This window comes from Lingula anatina, unplaced genomic scaffold, assembly GCF_051362555.1.
Source record: "Lingula anatina isolate TDL-2025a unplaced genomic scaffold, LinAna3.0 unanchor82, whole genome shotgun sequence".
Lineage (NCBI taxonomy): Eukaryota > Metazoa > Brachiopoda > Lingulata > Lingulida > Lingulidae > Lingula > Lingula anatina.
The window spans coordinates 2211904-2222131 of record NW_028257603.1 but is presented as its reverse complement, the minus strand read 5'-3'; the positions used below and the strand labels follow the sequence as shown (position 1 = coordinate 2222131).

Below are 10228 nucleotides of genomic sequence, written 5' to 3'. Positions count from 1 at the left end.
AGATAAGATTCACTGTGTACAGTTCCGGTAAACACATTTTGTTTATCTCATACTGTTAACCAATATTTCGAAAACATTTTGTTTTACGAGCATAGCACATCAACTTTTTTGTTGTTGGTGTGATTTTTATCACTTACAAAATCAATATCCAATGAATATCATTTCAAAGCTGTGATCTAAATAAATTCATTTTTTTTACTTTTCAGATAACATTGAATACTTAAGCAATATGCTTTTCGGTCAAAAGGGGGCGGCTCTGGCTCGTGCTCTTCTTGCCCGATCAGATGCCATTTGTTTTTGAGAATTGTGAGCAATGGTCCGTGTTGAACAACTCAGGATTCCTATCTCAGTAGCCTTTATTTCAAATCATCACATCATACATAAGACAAATGGTGAAACTAAAAAAAAAATAATGAAAATAAACGCAATGAATAAAAATAAAAATGATAATACTAACATGATAATGGAGTAAAATTAATGGTGAACATGAGCAAAGTAAACGCATAATTTATGATACTATAATGAACAAATAAATAATAAAATAATAATAACTTACTCGAATTTCAGCTACATAAACTTGGAGATAATCCTGTTGTTCAAATAAAAAAAAATGTATACATATACGATGGGCTTGCCCCCATGCGTATCTGTGACAAAATCATACGATGGGCTAGCCCCATCGCGCATCTGCTGCTTAATCACGAGTGGTCTCCAGCCCAGTATGATCTGCTCATTACTCTCAAAAATAATTGACCCGTAACAATGGGTCACTGGTAATATAATATCAAAACTTATACACTACTGTTCTCAAAATGAAACAAACAATGATAAATACTGATAAATATCCTAATTACAAATAATAATAATAATAATTAATATTATTATTTAAATACACTTGTTTTACTTTTCAACTTATTTTGCCGCATGGGTCGGCAACACTCGTCTAGCAAAAAAAAAAAAAAAAAAAAAAAAAAAAGACAATTATAAGTCTCCTTCTTTAATATACAACTTATTAACTGGTCTAATGTATTTACCGCTGCGTGTGCGTACGGTGGCACTCTATAGACCGTCGCGACTAGTTTTGGTTGATTCCACGATAGCTAAGGGCCAATAGCCACACGGCAAGTCTTGATCTACCATAAGAACTAGATCGCCCGGTTTTAAATTCTCTCAAATTTTATGCCACTTTGAACGGCTCTGAAGCAATACAAGATACTCGCTGGACCATCTTTTCCAAAACTAAGTCGTAATGACTTGGATATGCTTCCATAACCTTCTGTACGTATCAGCCGTGTCAAACTTTCCCTAAGGAAGTGACGGTACAGCTCTCAATGCGAGTAAGTGATTGGGTGTGAGAGCATCTAAATCCTGAACACTTTCACTGACTTTGGTTATGGGACGTCCATTCACAATACACTCAACTTCACATAGAAGAGTTTGTAAAGACCAGTCGTACATTGATCTTGACGACCCCAAACTCATCAGAATTTTTCTGATAGTTCTCACCATTCTATCCCACACACCACCGAAATGGGATGCATAAGGAGGATTAAAAACCCACTCTATTCCCTTGCTTCTGGCATGATACACAATTTTGTTTTTGTCAATCTGACTCAAACAACGTGAGATTTCAGCTGCAGCACCCACTAAATTTGTACCATTGTCACTAAATATTTTACTTGGACACCCTCGTCTAGAAACAAAACGAATAAATCCGTTGAGAAATGTGCCCGTCTCTAGACTTTCTAAAACTTCAAGGTGAATTGCCCGAGTCTTAAAACAAGTAAAAACATAACCATAGCGTTTTACTTGAGATCGACCAACCTTGACCATAAGGGTACCAAAGAGATCAATTCCCACTATATCAAAAGGGGGACCTCCTGCTTGACAACGTTCTGGTGGCAAATCAGCAATTCTTTGGCCAATTGTCGGCGCATATAATCGCTTGCAAACTACACACATCCGTGCAACATGCTTTATCGAATTCCTCGCACCCACTATCCAATATTTCTTCCGAACTCGACTCAATGTCCACTCACATCGCAAATGCACATCATTGTGACAATCTTGAATAATCAAACGGGACACAGGGTGATTCTTTGGTAAGATAGGAGGCTAGACTTATGCAAAGACTGCAATATAAGAATTTTAAATGGCCGTAAACTAGGTGATCTACTTGGCAAATATACTTGTTAACAACCAGCTGGTAACAGCGTTGTTGATCACGTCATCTGTAGCGCCACTTTGTACAGCAGCATCCCAAACTTTCACGTCAATGATCTGTCAATATTTTCTGACCACGCCCTACTTGAACTTGAACTGTACTGCAAAACTACTTACAACATACATACAAAATCAATTCAGCTGATGCCAAAGCCAACTAAATTCATTTGGGAAAATGATTCTCATATTAAATTTGTCGAGGCCCTGGGTAACATGGAAACAAAACAAAAGGTTGATTACTTTATGTCACAAGCTCTCTCCCCTGAAGAGGCATTACCCTTAGTAAATTAAATATTCACAACTGCAGCTGAAAAGGCTCTTAAATCAAGAAAATACACCTCAGTCCACCCTCAAAAAAAAAAAAAAAAAAAAAAAAAACAAGAAAAGGGCAACATGGTACAGCAATGACTTAAAATCCCTGAGGTCCCACTTAAAAAACTTAGCAAAACTTAGGAGCAAGAAATCCTTTGACAATTCAGTCAATGCATCATATTACCAAACATTCAATCGTTATAAGAAAGGATGTAAGAAAGCAAAAAAAAAAAAAAAAAGAATATAAAAAAGGCCTTCTTCAAAAGTTGCAATCCATGGAAAATGCAAATCCCAAATATTCTGGAAAGCGGTTAAAGATTTAAATATGGAGTCTACACAAACTGAATTTATTGAACCAAGTGAATTTTATGAGTATTTTAAAAGTCTTTGTGAGGAAACTGAATCAAGTAAACATAACTTTGATAAAGATTTCAAGCTTAAAATAGAAAATAAACTAAGGCAAAGTGAAATGAATTCTTCAGACAGAACTGCACTTGACCATGACATTAGTGCTGATGAGATCATGAACAATATCAAAAAATTGAAAAATGGCAAATCAACAGGGGAAGACAAGGTAACAAACGAAATGATAAAATCAGGGAAGGATTATCTTATAGATGTAATTGTAAAATTGTTCAATATCATATTCAAAAGTGCTAAGTACCCATCAATATGGAACAAGGCATATATACATGTAGTCCCTATCCACAAATCTGGTGACGAATCAAATGTTAACAACTACAGGGGAATATCTATTACAAGCTGCCTCGGAAAGCTGTACAACTCGGTCCTGTTGAACACGCATCACAACAAGGGGTACCCCTACCTCATCAAACTGGGTTTAAACATGGTCATGGTACTTCAGATAACATCTTTATACTTAAGTCCATTATTACAAAATGTATAAAAGGAAAGAAAAATTATACACATGTTCCATTGACTTCTCAAAAGCATTCGATAGTGTTTGGAGCAATGGACTACTGTTCAAGCTAAGTACTCTAGGAATAAGAGGGCTTATGTACAAAAACATTAAGAGCATGTACGAAAACTCCCAAGCATGTGTTAAGACAAGTAGTGGTAAATCCCCGGCCTTTAATACAAGACTAGGTGTAAAACAAGGTGACATATTGAGCCCACTTCTTTTTAATATTTTTATTGATGACCTTCTTAGATCAATTGATGGCGAAAGTGCTGCAAGTCCAGATATAAATGGAATACCAATACAAGGTTTACTCTATGCTGATGACCTCATCCTTATGTCCAAGACCCCCAAGGGGCTAAGGCAAAGTTTGGAAATTGTAGAAAATTTCTGTAACAAGTGGAGACTGACTGTAAATGTCACCAAAACTAAAATAGTTATTTTCAACTCAAAATCAAAATCCCACAGTGAAATTTTTTTCTCTATGGAAAACCAATCCAAGAGGTCAACAAATACATGTATCTAGGTCTCCTTCTAAATCGAAACCCAAAGTAATCTCCTCCAACGTGCTACAAAGGCAATCTTCAGTCTGTCCAAGTCTCTTCCGCTTCAGAGTAATGTTAACACATCCTTAAAAGAGAAATTATTTGATACCCTCATTTCCCCAATCCTTACATATTGCTCAGAGATATGGGGCTACTCTGTGTCAATGGATAACTGCCCTACAGAAAAGTTACACTTAACATTTTGCGAACAAATCCTTGGCCTCCATCAAAATGTATCAAACTATGGTGTATACACTGAACTTGGCCGCCTTCCCCTCTATACCAAAATACAGTTTGCATCTGTCAAACTATGGTGTAAAATAATTCAAATGTCTGATGATACACTAATGAAGCAAGCATACATACAAGAGATAAATAGTTACAAGCTGACACCCTATGTTCCTCCCGCAGTCCACACACTCAGACCAGCTTATATGTCATAGTCTGAGGGGATCCGAAAAATCCTTTTCAAAATTTGGCCTTGGAGATGTGTGGCTTAGCCAGTCACCTCCAAAAAACTTCATCACAATTTTCAAACAAAGACAAAATGACCACTTTTCCCAAATATGCAATAGGAAACTTCAAGCCAACAGTAAATTGTCTCTCTTCCGTATACTTAACCAAAAGTGTGAAAGGGCAACTTATGTTGATAAAATAACAAATTACGACACCTTGTGAACCCTTGCTAAACTACGTCTCAGTGACCATAAACTCCACATCGAAACTGGGCGGCACACCAGGTGCGACAGAATCTGTCACCTGTGCACCCAAGAGGTAATTGAACATGAATACCATTTTATATTCCAATGCCCAATGTACAAAGCAGACCGAGTCACATTTTTTAGTAAAACCTCAATCCTTAAAGCTGATACAAGGTCACCAGACAGTCAATTATGTCGTGTATTTAACAGTGCCAACAAAGATGTGTCCCTCTCCAACTTCAAATCAAATCATTCAAGAAAAGAAGTGAAATGGTTGCTCTGCTTGGTAACTCCTAGCATATGTCAGTGTATGGTCCCACTGTTGTGAGAAGTGACTCGGCAGTGGGACTGAACATGGCACAATATTTATATCTGTGTAACGTATTTACCTATGAGTATCTGTCTTATGTAATTGTCATTAATCGTAATTATCTTTGTCATCAAACTGGCTTTAAACAGCCATGTAAGCAGATATGTAACTGTGGTTTTAAGTTTAAACATATCCCTTTGTGTAACATGTTTACAGTGTGTTTATGGTAAATTTATAATCACACCAAGATTTATCTCATTGCTTAGAATATCTCATTGCATAGACTATTTTATGAGTAATTTAGTAGTATTATGTTCATTATATAAAGATTATTTTTTCATTCACAAATGGCTAGGCAACATAATACCAACTAGAGAAATGGTAATGCACTGATTGTATTACATCGTCATCAGTATATCATATTGTACAAGGTAATGACAATCTATGTACTAGTACAGAAATAAATTGAATTGAATTGAATTCAATAAAATTGTTTTTTACTTCGCGAAACCATGCTTCGCTTGATTCTACTTCATCATCAACAAGTAAACTATGAAATTGGTCATGAAATGATCCAAAAGACGAGAAAGTGTCTTTAAGCTTATCTAGCTTACTCCCTACTAGTTTAGAGTCCTCCTCAGCTACGGCTCTTTCCACTGCCCCAATACATCTAGTGACCACGCCCTTACGCGCTCTTCTCGCCCGGCGTAGATCCTCCATTTTCTCTGGTTCACTCATATTGTCGGCGCGGTGGAACGTTCACCCTCCTCTGTAACACGAAGAGGGGACCAGGCGTTGGACACAAAGACACAGACAGGTGGCTCACTGGGTAGGACTCGGTATTCGAATATCACCGACAGGGACTCTGCATTCGATTTCACTGTTGAACAACTCAGGATTCCTATCTCAGTAGCTTTTATTTCACATCATCACATCATACATAAGACAAATGGTGAAACTAAAAAAATAATAAAAATAAACGCAATGAATAAAAATAAAAATGATAATACTAACATGATAATGGAGTACAATTAATGGTGAACATGAGCAAAGTAAACGCATAATTTATGATACTACATGTATAATGAACAAATAAATAATAAAATAATAATAACTTACTCGAATTTCAGCTACATAAACTTGGAGATAATCCTGTTGTTCAAATAAAAAAATGTATACATATACGGTGGGCTTGCCCCATGCGTATCTGTGACAAAATCATACGATGGGCTAGCCCCCATGCGCATCTGCTGCTAAATCACGAGTGGTCTCCAGCCCAGTATGATCTGCTCATTACTCTCAAAAATAATTGACCCGTAACAATGGGTCACTGGTAATATAATCTCAAAACTTATACACTACTGTTCTCTAAATGAAACAAACAATGATAAATACTTATAAATATTCTAATTACAACAACAAATAATAATAATAATAACAATTATTATTTAAATACACTTGTTTTACTTTTCAACTTATTTTGCCGCATTTTGCGTGAACAAGCAAATCAGTGCATACTGAATATTATGTTTGCTACAATTATTTCAAATTGTTTCTTTCCCTATAAATGTAATTGTTTCAGTTTTGCCGCCCCTTATTTTTAAGGGACTCAAAAAAATTTTTTTTTAATTTAAAAAACATGATCATCTTGCATTCTGGAATTAAAGTTTGCTACAGTCCTTTCATTTTATGTTTTTTGTATCAAAATATGAATAACTCAATTTCGTCCCCTGTTGTTCTCAAGGGTCTAATGAAGAAGTTTTAAACAAATTTTGTCAGTTTTGTTTAATGTTTTCACTTTTCTCAAGCCTATCCACTTTTATTTGGTTTCACTTGTCTGCTGATTATTTTTGAATTTTCACTGTACATTTTATTGGGTATAAAGATTTGAAATATAATCTACAAAAAAGTCGTTTTCATTTTTATTATTCCTCAACGCGTTTAGCTCCTAAGCACGTTTAGCTCCTTAACATGTTACACGGTTTAAGACCGAATGTGTTTAGCAGTATGACGCGTTTGATGCCCAATAAAGGTAAGGTGTATTTGTTTAACTTTTAGGTGCTGAGGCATTCAACTGTTTTATTCACACACACACACACACACACACACACACACACTCTCTCACACACACACACGCGCGCGCGCGCGCACAGTCACGGTCACCTTTAACTGCTATAGCTATCTCTAACTATAACAGGGTACCTTGAACTGTCAACATCGTTGACTTCACACCATCACATTTACAGCTGGACTTATTCATCCTTGTGTTAGCTGACCGTGCGAGGAAGTTTATTGGAATGTATTTCTGAAAAAAAAATAGTTCACTTAAGACACGAAACAACAATCACTTTTATTTTATACACCTTTTTTTCATATTTTGATAAAATGCGTTACGGTATTGATGTCTATTTATTTTCCAGGAAGTAATGGACAAAAGAACATCAGGATGATGGTAGGTATTCATTATAATAGTTTATTTAAGCTTTCCTCACATCCTGTTTTTTTCGGTACCGATAAACCGAATATTCTACCATTCGCACCGCTCTAGTCGTCGACTAACCCCAAGCCCATTTTGGAATTAACAGCCAACTGTAGTTCAAATAGATCGGTACATGGAACGTCAGAACACTGTATTAAACAGGGACACTGGACAATGTCCTTGTAGAAATGGACAGAATGAACATCCATTGTTTAGGTTTGTGCGAGATACGGTGGCCTAAGTCGGGTGATTTTACAAAAGACAGGAAACGTATTCTCTTTTCTGGATGGAACCAACATGTTCATGGCGTTGCTTTGATTCTTAACAAGAGCTTTGCCAACTCGGTTCTTTCTTTTTGGCCCAAAAACGACCGAATGATGCTAGTTAAACTTAAAGCTAGTCCTTTGAGATCAATGATTTTTACCAATCTCTCTATGAATTGATGTCTTCCTGCAAGTCTGATGATATCAATATAGTTATGGGCGATTTCAACGCCAATGTAGGTGAGGGAGGTGACGGAAAGACAAAGGGACAGTTTGGTTTAGGTGAAAGGAATGAACAGGGGGACCGATTTGTAGACTGGTGCAGAGATAAGAACCTATTCATCACCAATATCTGGTTCAAAGTACATCCAAGAATACGCTACACATGGATCAGTCCTGGTGACCAAGCCAGGAATCAGATTGACTTTATTGCAATCAATTCAAGATCCCAAAATGCTATTAAGAATTCCCATGCATTCCCAGGAGCAGATGTTGTTTCAGATCACAATCCAGTGATAGCCAAATTCAAATTATCACTCAAGCGCATCCAAAAATCCAAAGTCAAACCAAAGTTCGACTTCACAGCCATGCAACGTGACCCAGAGATATGCAACAAATTTTAAAGGGAAGTTCTAAAAAGTCTGCCAATATAAGAAAAACAATAATATAGAAAAACACTACCACCAAATCACGCAAACTATTCAAGAGGCAGCTGAGAACAACATTCCCAAAATGGAAGCCAAGAAACCATCATCCTACTGGTTCAGTTCTGAACTCAAAGATCTCTCACAGAAAAGAAGAATCTGCAAATACAACCCTGTGCAATACAAACAAATAAACCAAGAATACATCAAGAAACGCCGCAAATCAAAAGAAGTTTGGTTAGAGGAAAAATGCCAAGAAGTTGAGAACCTTAGTTTCAATGCCAAGAAAATGTTTCAAAAGATCAACCAGATAGTAGGTAAACGATCTTCCCCTCCTTCCAAATGCATTAAAGCTGCCGATGGTCATGTCTTACAGGAATTTAAAGATATCCCAGCTCGCTGGGAAGAATACATTCAAGATCTCTTCGATGACGACCAAGAATCAGAGGGCATTGTTCTGGAAACTGCAAAAACCGGTCCACCAATTCTAAAGTCAGAGGTGAAGTGGGCACTGGGAAATATAAAAGTCGGAAAGGCAGCTGGACCAGATGAGGTATACACAGAGATGCTCAAAGCTTTTGGAAAAGAAGGTACTGATATGATTTGGAGTCTAGTCAGTGAAATCTATGAGACTGGAAAGTTTCCAAAGGACATACTCAAATCCATCTTCATCACTCTACCCAAAGTCCCAGGGACACTTGATTGTTCAAGTCATCCCACAATAAGCCTGATGCCCCACATTCTCAAAATCCTATTGAAAATCATCTTACAAAGAATTAGACGCAAAATTCTGCCAGAAATTCCACCCTACCAGTTTGGTTTCATGAAAGACAGAGGCACCAGAAATGCCATATTTGTTCTCAGAATGCTCAGCAAGAGAACCTTACAACATCAATAAGACCTGTACATGGTCTTCATTGACTATCAGAAAGCCTTTGACAAGATCCGACATGAGGAGCTCTTCAAAATGCTTGCAAAAATTCAAATCGATGACAAAGACATGCGGGTTATAAGATTAGTCTACTGTGATCAGCTTGCATCAGTCCGCCTTCCTGAAGGCATGGCCAACTGGTTTCCCATCAAAAGAGGAGTGTGTCAGGGCTGTGTCATGTCTCCAGACCTTTTGAACTTATACTCTGAAATGATCTTGAGAGATTTGGAGGATCGTCTACAGTCAATGGTGTCAGGATAAACAATCTCCGCTATGCCGATGATAGAGTTCTTTTAGCTACATCAAGGGAGGATCTCCATAATCTCTTTGATGCCGCTGTTGCCTTCAGCACAAAGCTTGGACTACATGTCAACAGCAAAAAAAAAAAAAAAAAAAAAAAAGTGGTTTCAAAGTCAGAGGTCACACCACATTGCACATTGCTTCATGGGAACACTCCCATCGACCAGGTCTCCTCATTCAACTATCTCGGGGCACTTGTGACATCCTACGCCTATTGCAAGACAGAAATCCAAAGAAGAATTGGCCAAGCGAAAAATGCATTCACCTGACTCGGCCCAATCTTCAAGGATCGCCTCCTTAAAACCTATGTCTGGTCTACTCTTCTGTATGGCTGTGAGTCTTGGACTTTGACAGCAGAAACTCAACGTAACATTGAAGCAGCTGAAATGTGGTTCTACAGGCGAATGCTCCGAATCTCCTACATTGAGCATGTTACAAATGAAGAGGCCCTTAAACAGATTGATAAAAAAGACAGCTTCTCAACACTGTCAGAGAAAGACAATTGAAGTTCTTAGGACATTGCATCAGAAAAGAGGGATTAGAAGGTCTTAGCCTGAGCGGAAGAATACCTGGCAAAAGTGCCCGAGGCAGACATCGAAAA

At 37.4% G+C, this 10228-nt stretch overlaps 1 protein-coding gene across 1 annotated transcript; it reads left to right on the top strand.

Annotated features, from left to right (window-relative positions):
* The first annotated feature begins 8484 nt into the window (after nt 1-8484).
* LOC147759202 (uncharacterized) lies at nt 8485-9294 on the top strand. Its single transcript, XM_086998572.1, has one exon. The coding sequence runs from the start codon at nt 8485-8487 to the stop codon at nt 9292-9294; it is 810 nt and encodes a 269-aa protein (XP_086854698.1).
* Nucleotides 9295-10228: the final 934 nt, after the last annotated feature.